General features: G+C 43.8%; 1 protein-coding gene across 18 annotated transcripts in view; it reads right to left on the bottom strand.

The window, feature by feature from the left end:
• FRMD3 (FERM domain containing 3) overlaps window positions 1–14,383 on the bottom strand; it is a 407,701-nt gene that overhangs the window by 57,258 nt on the left and 336,060 nt on the right. For all 18 annotated transcript variants that reach the window (XM_021064660.2, XM_021064662.2, XM_084979808.1 and 15 more), the window contains 3 exons: window positions 13,306–13,380; window positions 12,909–12,977; window positions 9,022–9,146 (listed from right to left, as the gene is read on the bottom strand). In XM_021064660.2, the coding sequence (XP_020920319.1) occupies window positions 9,022–9,146; window positions 12,909–12,977; window positions 13,306–13,380 (269 nt within the window). The remainder of the gene's footprint in view (window positions 1–9,021; window positions 9,147–12,908; window positions 12,978–13,305; window positions 13,381–14,383) is intronic.

The raw sequence follows: 14,383 nt of genomic DNA, 5'->3' as shown, positions 1-14,383 counted from the left end.
CTGCAAGGGGAGGGGATGCTCCCCACTATACTGCTGTCTTGAGGGGTCCCTGGGTCCTGGCAGGCTTTGACTGAAGACCACATGCTCAAACCCTGCCCTGAATATGCACTGGCTCGTCTCACTGGACCACAGAGGTTGCCTCTATTTATGCAGGATAAGGCATCTCTTTTGATAATTTGATGTAATTGAAAAATAAATGGAGTTCCCTAGCTCATGGTTCTGTTTTCACAAGAAGTTGGGCCATTTGAGATGTGTTGGATGCCACTGAAGACCCCTGAGCCCGGAATTTGACAACCAGGACCTGATCCTAACCCTGGTCCTCACCCAGCTATGTGACTCTGGACAAACTGTGCCCTCCCCCTGAATTTTTGCATTTGTAGAAGCCAAGGTGTGCTTGATCAACGAGCAGCAGACCTTCTCTCTAAAGGCCCAGGTAGTACCTTAGAGGCTTTGTGGGCCATGAGGTAAAATCATGGGTATTACGTTGGTACTTTTGTAATCATTTAAAATGTAACCATTAGCTCTTACGCCGGGGCGGGGGTGGGGGGGATGCGGTGTGCCAGCCACCAGTCGGTGTGCCAACCCTTGTGCTATTACATTCTTAAAATTCCTGTTAACCCTGAAAACTATGAAAAATATTCCTGTCCCCAGGTGCCCATTTGCACTGTGAATGACCTCAAACCATAGTCCTTGAATTTGACCCTGACATTAAGCAAAAGAATTGAAGAATTTAGAACGAGAAAGCATTTAAGTGGTGCTCAAGTCCTGTCTTCTTATCTTAGAGATGAGGCATATGAGGCTCCCAGAGTTAGAGCATCTCCTCTGTGGTCACCCAGCTGCCCAGTGGACAAACTTGGAGCAGGCCTTATATTTCCCCACTGGTTCAAGGCATTTGTGTAGAAACCAAGTAGCTACCTGGAAGCATTGCTGCGTTTATGCTGAAGAATACAGTATCTCATAAAATGGACAATTTATCAGAATTCGTCAACTTCAGAACTGAAAGGATGCATACTGTCACATCATATGAGATAAAATACAAAAGCCTTGCAAAATAAAAAATGCTGAAATTGCATCAGGAACAAGGCATTTAGCTTCTTTCCAGCAGTGCACATACTTTAAATTTCAAAGATTTCTTTCAAGTGATACAAACTTCTTATGAGTACATAAGTTGTCAGTAAATACCAGAAACCAAAGTTCCAAAGATGAAACAAATGCCAAAGAAAAGCACAAAGGGGAAGATGAAAGCTCTGAAGAGCTGGCAGACCTAAATCTGCAGAGCGAGCTCAGGCCTCTATTTCTTCCCCTGAGTTGCTCTTGGCATCTCCTACCCCAAGGGAGTAGGATTCAACTTCCTGAATTCAACAAATGTGGTAACAAATTCTGAAGTTTGGCTCTGCTAATCTGATACTGCAATTATAAATAGAACCAGAAGCTGACCTCTGTTCCCTGGAGGCTCCTAGTTCCTATGGAAGAAGGTTTGGCTGCTGTATGCCCGTCAACAGCAGGAGACCGAGGGCACCATAAAATGAAAAAGTTTGGGAGAGCCCAAACCTACACAATGCCCAAAAGGTGCTGAAAATAGCGCTTTGTGTGAGTTCTTTCTAATTCAGGATAGTAACCCATTTGTCCACATTCATGTTAAGTATGCTCCCAGTTCATTGTTGGACCTATAGTTCAATTTACGATGCGTTTTCATGCACCCATGTTTTCAACATTAAGCAGACAAAGCAGGAATTTAAAAAGCTGCGCACACAGGATGACTGAAATGGCATTATAATGCATAGGGAAGAAAACTGTGAACACGTGAACATCGATTGCCTCTAGGAGGTAGGGAATCTGGGGAGTGATTTGGTTTTTTGCTTCTTTATGCTTACTTGTATTTTCTAGATTTTCTAGAAGATGATGAATTAGTTTTATCATAGGAAATACAAACAAAGAGCCACCCCAAACCCTATGGTAGGGACAAGAGTAATTACAGCTGATGCTAATTGGTCTGCTGTCACCAAGTGGCGGTAACCACAAGGGGAAAGGTGGTTCCACAGGACTTATAACAGCTCCTACTGTTTGATAAAACATGACCTAAAAGACATTTCAGAAGGTCCGGAGCATCACTCCTAACGCACATCCTGACATATCCTAAGCCGAAAGGAAGGAATTAATACTTAGCACATGGGGGAAAATGGCATAGAAGAGAGACACCCTGATAAGAGGGTAAATCTGTTTGAGCCATGGCCATGGAACTCCATGAAGGAAGAAAAGAGGGAGAAGAATTTTCATATTAGAAAAGCAGGGAGAGGACCAGACTCATGGAGTCAGTGTAACCATGGCAGCCTTGGGCTATTAGAGACTCAGCCAGTGAAGGGATTGGAGCAACTGTGTAGGGTATGAAAGGCTCTGCCTGGTATGGTATAGAAAGACCTGCACCATGTGGAGAACACAGTTGGCCCCACAGGTCACCTGTTAAGTATCAGGGTGGAGTGGGGTTGGGTTACAAGTATGGCATGCTTGATGGATGAGAACTATACTCCTTTTCTATGCTCAAAATGCCTTCACAGATTCACATACAGATGCTCGAATTTCAGTGATGCTAGCTTAAGTCATCTATGGTTAGGGTGAGACACTGGACATAGCCTCTTAAACATCCCCCCAGTGCCCCCTGCCCCCACATAGCCACGTCTGTGACACACACATGCACGTGCGTGCACACACACACACAGACATACACAGGCTGACAGGGGCAAGTGCTAAAGGGTGGCTTGGGAGAGTTAGTTTTACCCCCCTACTTAATTCCCATCTATTCTTTATTATTATTATTATTATTACTATTATTATTATTATTATTATTTTGTCTTTTTAGGGCCACACCTGCAGCATATGGAGGTTCCTAGGATAGGGGTCGAATCAGAACTGTAGCCACCAGCCTACGCCACAGCCACAGCAACGCCAAATCTGAGCCGAGTCTGTGACCTACACCACAGCTCATAGGAACACTGGATCCTTAACCCACTGAGCAAGGTCAGGGATTGAACCTGTGTCCTCATGGATGCTAGTCAGATTCACTTCCACTGAGCCACAATGGGAACTCCAGTTCCCATCTGTTCTTTACAGACATTTTCTCAATCACATGCAAAGGCAGTTTTAAGCTACCCTGAAGCCAAGCACATTGCCACCCCAAGATACTCTCTTATGGAAAGTTTGGTGTGTGCACCGTGCTTCTGTTTTGCCAGCAGGACGATGTCAAATAGTTTCAACTCTTTTTTTTTTTTTTCTTCTCAGCTGCCGCACCTGTGGCATGTGGAAGTTCCCAGGCCAGGGACCAAACCTGAACTACAGCAGTTACCCATGCTACAGCAATGATAATGCTGGACCCTTAACCCGCTGAGCTACAACTCCTCAATTCTTATTTAGTTGTGTCTCCCAAGGAGAAGAAAGTGTGGCTTCCCACCTGTTTAATTATGCCAGCCTGTACCATCACTCTGGTGGACAAGGACGACCTTCACTGAGCATCAGTAATTTCCAGGTATCACATCTCACAGGATCCATGCCATTCCCCTTCTCTCCCAAAATCTGTCTTTCCCTTAATGAAAAATGCACCCCACCAATAACACATGCAAGCATTTTGCTGCCTGCACTATAGGGACCCTATTCCAGTTTGCATGTGAATTTATTCCAATTAATCTGTCCTGAAAATGTCATTTTCACCTAGAAAAATTCCCACTCTTAATTCTTCTCCCCAAATTTTCATAAACTTCAAGTGGCAGTTTTCAAATGGTTTGCCATTTTCATCTAAAGTTTTCCACAGCACTAATCTATGTGGATCCTGTTCCTGAGCAACTTTGGGGTAACATTGAAAAAAACCTTTCCTGTTGCCCAGTGGTGCCTAGGAACTGATTTTGTTTTTTCCCTACCCAGCTACCGCCAACCTCAGAGCTAATCCTCCAGCTGTCATTTGGGTGGACAGGGTTATATGTTCTCCCAGAATGCCACTGAGCTAATCTGGGCATGGATCCTCTCCCCAGCTGTCTTTGAGAATCCAGAAGTTCCAGGAAGTATAGAAAGAGACTATCAGACAAATGGGTGGTCGAGACCCCTGACAGTCATGATGACAGCAGAGATGTCACCATCATAAATTCATATGAGATAAGGCGCCAGGACTCTCCCATGACCCCTCCCAGAGATGTGTCCCCAAGGGTCAGGATTAAACCCTTCTCTCTTCTCTCAACCTGATCTTTTACTAATTCCCAATCAGAAAACTCTTAATAGGGCTCACACTGCCAACCTTGACCTGTTTAGGGATCCAGTTTATGAAAGTATGATTTGAAAGTCCCCCAAACAAGAATCTGAGTCATGATATAAAGATGGGGAGTGAAAACATCAAAGGTATCAGAGAGAGGAGAGCCTCCTCACCTGCCCGCTTGTGTCTCTCACAAGCATCCTATCTTAGTAAATCTATTTCTGGACTTAAATAAAAGGTATCAGAGGAGTTCCCGTCGTGGCTCAGTGGAAACAAATCTGACTAGTATCCATGAGGACGTGGGTTCGATCCCTGGCCACACTCAGTGGGTTAAGGATCTGGTGCTGCCATGAGCTTTGGTGCAGGTCACAGATGTGGCTTGGATCTGGCATTGCTATGGCTGTGGTGTAGGCTGGTGGCTACAGCTCCATTTAGAGCCCTAGCCTGGGAACCTCCATATGCCGCCAGTGCGGCCCTAAAAAAAAAAAAAAAAAAAAAAAAAAAAAAAAAAAGAAAGAAGAAGAAGAAGTTATCAGAGATGTCTGCATCTCCACTCCATGTCTGAGGATCAGGGAAGCACCTCACTCTTCCAATGGCTAATATTTAAATGAAATCATTTTTACCATCAACACCCCCCCACCCCGGTGTTGCTGACATGCCACTTAAGCCTTCCTGTGTCTCAAAATAGGTTCAAAGAGGCTGAGATCTTTTTGCACTGGAATTCTCAGAGACAAGGACAGCAACTGGACAGAAATCTATAGGCTTCTGACCTGCCAGACAAGCAGTGACCCTGTCTCAACAACTATGCTGCTTATCAGCTAGAATCCACAGCCTTCTCCCTGTCCTGCTCTCTGCCTCAGTCCAGCCTTTGTTTTTCTTTTTTTTAAAAAAATTAAATTATAGTTGATTTACAATGTTCTAACAATTTTTGCTATATAGCAAAGTGACCCATTCATATATATATGTATATATATGCAAATATATACACATATATTTACATTCTTTTTCTCACATTTTCCTTCATCATGTTCCATCACAAGTGGCTATAGTTCCCTGCGCTGTACAGTAGGATCTCATTGCTTATCCATTCCAAATGCAATAGTTTGCATCTATTAACCCCAAACTCCCAGTCTATCCCACTCCCTCCCTCTCCCTCCAACCACAAGTCTGTTCTCCATGTCCATGAGTTTTTTTTTTCTGTAGATAGGTTCATTTGTGCCACATAATTAGATTCAATGATATCATACGGTATTTGTCTTTCTCTTTCTGACTTACTTCACTCAGTGTGAGAGCCTCTAGTTCCATTCATGTTGCTGCAAATGGCATTATTTTGTTCTTTTTATGGCTGAATAATATTCCAATGTGTATATATACCACATCTTCTTAATCCATTCATCTGCTGATGGACATTTAGGTTGTTTCTGTGTCTTGGCTATTGTGAATAGTGCTGCTATGATATACAGATGGCCAACAGACACATTAAAAAATATTCAACATCACTAATTGTTAGGGAAATGCAAAACTACTATAAGGTACCACCTCACACCAGTCAGAATGGCTATCATTAGAAGTCAACAAAGAACAAATGCTGGAGAGGGTGTGGAGGAAAAGGAACTCTCCTTCACTGTTGGTGGGAATGTACATTGGTACAACCACTATGGAAAATGGTATAGAGGTACCTTAGAAAACTAAATGTGGACTACCGTATGTCCCAGCGATCTCACTCCTGGGTATATATCCATACAAAACTTTCACTGAAAAAGATACAGCCCTTGTTTTTCTATTGGCTGAGCTATTGCAATGCCTCCAACCCATAATTCTCATCCAGAGACACATTTTTGGTTGGAGAGACTGGTGGGATAATCCTGGCATTTTCTGGGTAGAAGCCAGGGATTCTGCTAAACATCATACAAAGCACAAGTCAGACTCTACCAGAACTATCCAGTTCAGTAGTCCATAGTACTGAGATTGGAAAACACTGCTCCAGGTGTTCCCATTGTGGCTTAGCAGGTTAAGGACCCAACATAGTCTCCATGAGGATGCATGTTCCATCCCTGGCCTTGCTCAGTGGGTTAAGGATCTGGCATTGCCACAAGCCATGGCATAAGTTGCAGATGTGGCTCAGGTTTGGTGTTGCCCTGGCTGCGGTGTAGGCCATCAGCTGCAGCTCCAATTTGACCCCTATCCTGGGAACTTCCATATGCCTCAGGTGTGGCCATAAAGAACAAAGGAAAGAAAAACACTGCTCCAGCCATACCCACCTCTCATCTGTCTCTCACACACACAAGGGATACAAAACACAATTCTAGATCTATGCTTGAAATCCCCCAGTACCTCCCAACTGCCCTTGGGTGAAATCTACCCACTCCGCCAAGTTCTGTGAGACCCATCATGATCTGGTCCTTCCCTAACTTTCTGCCTCACCTTTCATTCTTCATCAGACCCCTCTCCCTGGAAGCCACCCAAGCATCCAATGTAAGGAGACTAGACCACCACAGCTCCCTCTGCCTGTCAGTCTCACCCATTCATTCCTTTGCCCCCAGTTTTATGTCATACATTCTGATAAGGCTGAAGGGGAACAAGATGCTCTCCAGGCAGCTTGAGCTGCTGATATCTCGGGAAGCACAAAGAAAAGTGAGCATGAAATTCAATCGGCAGAAGTAGAATCTAATCATAACCTCTGTGATCCACTGCTGTCTTCTCAATAGGCTGTGAGCCTCCAGGGAAAAGAAAGTCTCTTCATCCTTAAAACACAGGAACTCGTATATCTAAGTGTCGTCTACTAGTTGTACATCAGGTCTTTGCCATGGGTGTTTTATTGAAGAAGGAGTGAATTCCTAATTTCTTTCCGTTTGGCTCTTGCTCAGTCATAAAAAGTGCTAAAACATCAAAATACAAGGATGAAACTAAATTCATCACACTGGATCTTCCCAGAAAGAGATCATATAGATCGCCTATGCACAAAGGAGACATCTTTGCCAAAAGCTATATTCTCTGCCTTTTTTAGTTTTATTTATCAGAGATACAGAAGTCTATAAAATAATCTATGAATCCCTATGGAATATCTAAACCCCATTGCCTGATACTTGAAGGTAAGACACATGAAGAAGAATTTGACTCTAAAATAGTAACTGAGATCGAAAGGTATCAAGAACACAGCTGCACTGATTGTGAGAATCATAACTTTGAATTTTGATTCAGTCTAAGATGATTCTGCTGTTTTCTCTAGATTGGCAAGTTCCTTCTACCTACTGGACATTTAACAATTCTGTTGTCTCTACTTTGCTTCCTTTTAAAAAAAGTCTGTTTTTTATTAAAAAACTAAAAAAAAAAATGTTTTTTTTTTTACCATACCCACAGTATACAAAAGTTCCTGGGCCAAGGATCGAACCCATGCCACAGCTATAACCAGAGCTACACCAGTGATGATACCAGGTCCTCAACCTACTGAGCCATGAGGGAACTCCTACTTCTTTTCCTTTTTAAGTTGAGTCTATATCCTGGAAGTTGTTATGATTTGTCTGAGTTTCAAAACCCACAAAGATGCTCCAAAAGGGGACAGTTCTAGAAAAGAGAATTTTATTAGATATTTTTAGAGCTATTTGGGACTTTTTAAGAAAGAGACCTATCAGTTTGACTTTACAGCTGGTAAAAGAATTTCAGATTCATTTTAAAAATAGCTGGAAGAATTGAAAAGCTGGCCTATGGATTCCTACCACATGTCATGGGAATTTTAAATTTTATTGTAGTTAATTATAATGCATGTATCTCTTGTCCACACAGCTGTCATGTTCATGACAAGGTTAGATTTAGCACTGGAACCACAGTGTAGAAAATGGAGCAAAATGGAAGTTTCTAATTGAATGGAATGAAGGGTGCAGAGGAAAGCCTGCCTGGGAATCCCTGCACAGCTGGGGGGCTCTCAGGGCATCAGTGGCCTGGCTTCCATATTCCCCACAGTAACTGGCCCTCCAGCCTTTAGTCCCATCTAGGCTTCCATCTCTGCAGACAAAGCACAGTCATGGTCCCAAGCTTGGGTTGTCCCTCCTCTCCTCCTTTTCTCCACTAGCCACACCCTCCTTCATTCAACCTTGGGCTAAACCTGACCTCCAGAAAAAGTGATTTCTACTCAAACCAATATTCCAGACCAAGGGGAGGAAGCCCAGAAAATCACTGGTGATCAGTAACAAAAGCTGCTTTTGTTGCGCTTGAGAAATATACCAAAACAGAGAAGGTACTGAAAAATGTCGATAAGCCACATGGACCCCAGGACTCTTGGGCTAAGAAAATTAATTTAGCATAGAGTTGACAGAGTTAGTTTTTGAGACAGCATCAAGGCCATTATAACATCAAATAGAACTTTCTGTAATGATGGAAATATTCTTGGCCTGCGTTGTCCTGGATGGTGTCCACAATGTCATGTGGCTATTAAGCACTGGCAATCCAGTGAGTGTGGCTGAGAAACCGAATTTTTAATTTAAATTCATTTAAAATTAGTTTCAAATAGCATACACGGCTAATGGGTACCTCATAGACAGTAGAGGGTCTAACACCATTACCATTTTACTGTTTTCACATGTAACTTTAGGAATGCTTTGTGCCAGTGAACTCTCTCCGGGGAAACTGAGAGAACTCTCACTATAATGCAGTATTCCAGCTGGAAACAGTTTACTTGTTAAAAACATGGTTTATGATTCACTCTGAACCCCACCCCAACCAATCACTCAAGGTACCTCGTTCCTCCAGGGCAAATCTGCGGCACTGGCCTCCAGAAGGAAGTGACTTACCTTCACCCAGTGGAAGTTCCTCTTCCTGCTCGCTGGGGGAAGGCAATAGGGGCTGCAGCGGCTCCATGTTAATGATGAGTTGTTTGTTCAAGGAGTGGGAACTGCGGCTCTGTGTCATGTTGGCTCTGGAAACAGACACAAGCCAGAGAGAACTGATTTCCATTGGGAACACCAGCTCCTCCATCTCAGTTGGCTACCACGCTGACAACTGCCTTTAGACTCACACAGTGAATTAGGCTAGTGGCAAAGATGACATCATACTAGAGACACACAGCCCTTTCTAGCCTTAAGGTCCTGACATGTGACATAATGTCCATGTGTTCTTTGTGTGTGTGTGTGTTTTTAGGGCCGCACTGGTGGCATAAGAGAAGTTCCCAGGCTAGGGGTCCAATTGGAGCTGCAGCTGCCAGCCTATACTGTAGCTACAACAATGCCAGATCCAAGCTGCTTCTGCAACCTACACCACAGCTCACGGCAACCTGGGATCCTTAACCCACTGAGCGAGGCCAGGGATTGAACCCACATCCTCATGGATACCAGTTGGATTCGTTACCACTGAGCCACAACAGAAACTCCCTAATGTCCATGTGTTCTAATGCAACCCAGGGAAAGAAAAGGTATTTCCCCATATGTCATCAGACTTGGACATTTTATATGACAAGACAAAGCACTGAAAAAAGACATAGGAAACCAAAGGATATTGGAGGCAGGTGTCACTGAACTGAATATGCAGAAAAGTGAATGGAAGGCATGGCTCAAAAGTAACCACAACCAAAAAACACAAAACCGAAACTCTGCCAGGCAGAAGGCGCAGGTGTTCTACTACTGTGAGCCTTCTTGATGTTGCTGATATCCAGCATTTACTATCAATGCTTAATATTCCCATTCAAATTCACAGCCCACTCACCAACTAGCCACAAAACCCAGCACTGCTTTCTCTTTCTGAAAGGAGCACACGTGCGTTGGGTTCTCATTTTTTGAGCTTTTGTGGGGCTTCCTGCAGTCCTTGGCCTTCATGACTGGGTTCCTAGCTCTGCAGAGCACAACATACTGCCATGTTTGTGTGGACTGTGTAGCTTTCTGGCCTCTGAAAAGACCACTTTCCATTCTTGCACAGATCACCTCTGACCCGCCCATCTCTGGCCATCTGTGCCAGCTGAACCAGCAGTAGCTCCCCTTCCCCACAAATCGCTGGGCATCCCACAGCCAGGAGGGACCCATAGTGAAACTTTATGGAGGGTCTTTCGCTCCCTATCAGGTGAGGGTCTATGCTGTGCTCCTGGACTCTTCGAACCCACCCATCAGCTGACTATGCCAAAATGCCTGACCTGCTTCGCAGCTCACTCGCATGTGCTCCTGGCAGAGGACAGTCTCCCAGTAATGCTGATGTTAAGAATTCTGTGTACAGCACAGGGAACTATATCCAATCTCTTGGGATAGAATGTGATAGGTGATATTATGAGAAAAAGAATATATATATATATATATATATATATATATATATATAAAGAATATATATATATATTAAGAATATATATATATATTAAGAATATATATATATAAAGTATATATATTAAGAATATATATATATAAAGTATATATATTAAGAATATATATATTTAAGAATATATATATATATACACACACACACACACACATATGACTGGGTCACTATGCTGTATAACAGAAATTGGCACAACACTGCAAATCAACTATCCTTCAATAAAAAAACGTATTAAAAAAAGAACTCTATTGAGTAGAAAGGTTTCCTTTGGGAACTGCAAGTATATTCTAAGATTGGCTTTAGAAAATGGTGGCATAAAATCAAGCAACAAATAGGAGGCTCATGGAGTTCCTGCAACCACTCCTTGGCATGAAAGAAGTGCTGCTGGCCTGTGAGCGAAAACTCCATCTGAAGAGTCTTCAGCGTGAACGTGACTGTCAGACTCTAGCTTCCCATTTGAGGATGAGAAATAATGATAATATCCCCACTCCACATCTGTAGAGCACTTTAATAATTTTTTAAGCGCTTTATTCTAGTGCTGACACGAAAACCTAGAAGTCAGGCAAAGACATATGAATCTCACTTTATAGATGAACAAACTGATGACCTGAGAAGTTAAGTGAGGTAGGACAGACACACAGCACAGCCACACAGCTAAGATTAGACCTATTCATGACACCTAGATTGGTGCTCCTTTCAGGTATGAGCACTGCCTCTGGGTGCCCCCTGGTGGTGACTCTGAGCCTCACAGGGTCAACACCCCCGCTGCCCCAAAACACAGGGCCATGGGATGGGCAGCTGATTCCTACCAAGCAGCCAGCTAAGAGGACTTTGCTTGGGGAACTTGTCATCAGCAAAGATCTGTGCGCTAACATGAGAATGAGCTTCTTCAATTTTTGAAAAAAAAAAGAAAAAGAAAAAAGAAAAATCCCAAAGAAAGTGTTCTTTGTCTATGTTTGTCTCTGTGTCACACACGCATTTCAGCAGAAGTAGGAGGAATCTATGAACTGGCTATTCTTTGAAGAGGAGACTCTCAGGTGAGAGGGAATATAACAAGTGAAGCCTCATCATCCCCATCCTGGACCAGCAGTCCTCTCTGAGCATCGTCAGAGAAAGAAAGTGCCTTCCTATGCTCTTACTTTTGATGGCTGCATCAAAGAGGTCAAAGCAACTGCAAAATACAATAATTGTTCAAGATAAACAGTTTCCTGGAGTTCCTGTTGTGACTCAGTGATAATGAACCTGACTAGTATCCACGGGGATGCAAGTTCGATCCCTGGCTTTGCTCAGTGGGATAAGGATCTGGTGTTGCCATGAGCTATGGTATAGGTCATAGACGTGGCTGGGATCTCCTATTGCTGCATAGGCCAGCAGCTGTAGCTTTGATTTGATCCCTAGCCTGGGAACTTCCATGTGCCACTGTTTCAGCTCTAAAAATATATTTTAGGGAGTTCCCGTCGTGGCGCAGTGGTTAACGAATCCGACTAGGAACCATGAGGTTGCGGGTTCGATCCCTGCCCTTGCTCAGTGGGTTAACGATCCGGCGTTGCCGTGAGCTGTGGTGTAGGTTGCAGACACGGCTCGGATCCTGCGTTGCTGTGGCTCTGGCATAGGCCAGTGGCTACAGCTCCGATTCGACCCCTAGCCTGGGAACCTCCATATGCCGCAGGAGCGGCCCAAAGAAATAGCAAAAAGACAAATAAATAAATAAATAAATAAATAAATAAAATAAAATAAAAATATATTTTAGGATGATCCTGTCTTCAAAAGGGGAATATTGGGATGAGAATGTTCAGCTTTAGAGAGTTAGCATATTTGAAGTTTAGGATGTACAACAATTTGTATCAACTGTTGGTAAAAAGTCCATCATGATCAAGAGAATGTTTAACTCCTAAGAATTACATATATTGCCATGTTAATGAAGATGCATGCCCTTGACCCACTGATGACTAAGTTGACTTTTGGGAGTAAAGGGGCCAATGAGAGATGAGCACGCCACCTCCACCCCTCCGTGTGAAATAGCCTAGAAGAAACTGGCCACATCTGATGAACAGAGGCAAGAACTGAGAGCAGTTCTAAGGGGACATGATAACAGACTCAATCAGCCATGAGATAACAGCCCACGTATTTCCTGCTTGTCCACGTGACCTGCTGGGCCTGATCAGGGTTATGACTCCCCACAGAGCAAGAAACTCACAATGGAACCCAGCCAGATCTGCCTGAGCAAGATTTGGGGGATGGTAAGAGTGCCATGCCTGGAAAAACCACACAGGGCCAGACATTGGTAGCCTTATTTCCTTTCTTGTTATAGTGAATTTGGCAAAGCTAGCCTTTAAACCCTTCTGTCCATCCCACCTGGAGCCCTGGAGACTGCCTCACTTACCTGTGCACCTCCGGAGGCTCTCTCTGGATTTTGGAGCTCGCCTCCACCACCTCTTTGGCGACTTTACCACTGCAAGACAGAAACATGGCATCTGTGCACAGATAGAGTGAAAGGGGAGGAAGGGGAGGGATGTGCATGCTTTTCTTTCTTTTTTTTTTTTTTTTTTTAACTTCACAATGGTCTAACCCAGCCCTAAGGATCTGCATCTTCTCTTCCTCCCTGAGAGGACACTACTATGGAGTTCGAGGGGCCCTGTGAGCATAAGAGATAAATGGAGTGGAAAGGGAGGACCAAAACAGGGATACAGGCCAAAGTGCACTGATTTACAATGCACGGTTCCAACAAAAATGGCGGCCCCCGGCCCAACCCCATCATTGGAACGGAAATGGGTACCCACCTATATCGAAATCTACTTCCTTTAAAAAATATCTTGCTGCTTGAGACGGTCTTGATCTGACTGGATTTTGCATACCTTTAAGAAAAAGGAGAGCAGAGGTGGTAATGACATTGGAAAGTCCAAGCGGTACATGCTCAAGAGTGTAATTGGATATTTTTGACTGCCAAGAAAGAAATATATTTTATTGTATGACTCAGCACTTGTCCAAGCCTGCGCATGCGTGCCCCCACACACACACCTGGAGGAAAAGTTCCACATAAGAATGGTTACTTTCACTATGTGTGTTGCAATCTGATCTTGTCTTGGCAATGTCTGTTCATTCTTTTATATGCTTCTGATGACCCACACATTTGGTCTCATAATCTATTCCTGCAAAAAGGACCAGGCAATATTGATGATGAGAAGGGATTCTTTCCCAGCTTTTATTTGTATGATACAGCGAGGGTAGGCTGGCTCACATGGCATCATTAAGTTCCTTGCTAGAGGGAACTCTTTCTTATCTGTACCTACATCAACTTGGCAGCAGAAAACAGCTTTCTGGTGACATAGGTCATACACTACATTGCAAAGAACCCACCTATTGTGTATTTTCTTTCCTTTATTTTCTTAGGGCCGCACCTGCAGCATATGGAGGTTCCCAGGCCCGGGGTCAAATCTGGGCTGCTGCTGCCAGCCTACACCACAGCCACAGCAATGCCAGATCCAAGCCACATCCGCAACCTATGCCACAGCTCACAGCAATGCCAGATCCTTAACCCACTGAGGGAGGCCAGGGATGGAACCCACGTCCTCATGGATACTAGTAGGATTCTTAACTTGCTGAGCCACAACAGGAGTTCTGACTTTGTATTTTCTGAGAGAGGGCGCAAGGGGCCCATGTCACCATGGAAGTGGTCACTGGCCTCTGAGTATTCTTGGGTTAAGTCACCATGACCTAGTGCCCTTTAAAAGAACCCGCACTGGCTGATGACTAAGATACATGAGGAACAGAAACCCAGCCAAGCACTGATTCAGCACCTCTGAGCCCTTCCCGTAAATAGGAACAAAACAACAGCACTCTGAAAAACAATCCAGAATA

This window comes from Sus scrofa, chromosome 10, assembly GCF_054392235.1.
Source record: "Sus scrofa isolate SSC_HxYL_T2T_F1_AM1 chromosome 10, Sscrofa_HxYL_maternal_Yorkshire_Landrace_v2.0, whole genome shotgun sequence".
NCBI lineage: Eukaryota > Metazoa > Chordata > Mammalia > Artiodactyla > Suidae > Sus > Sus scrofa.
Note: the sequence above shows the minus strand (reverse complement) of the source record. Positions and strands in the feature narration are given on the sequence as shown.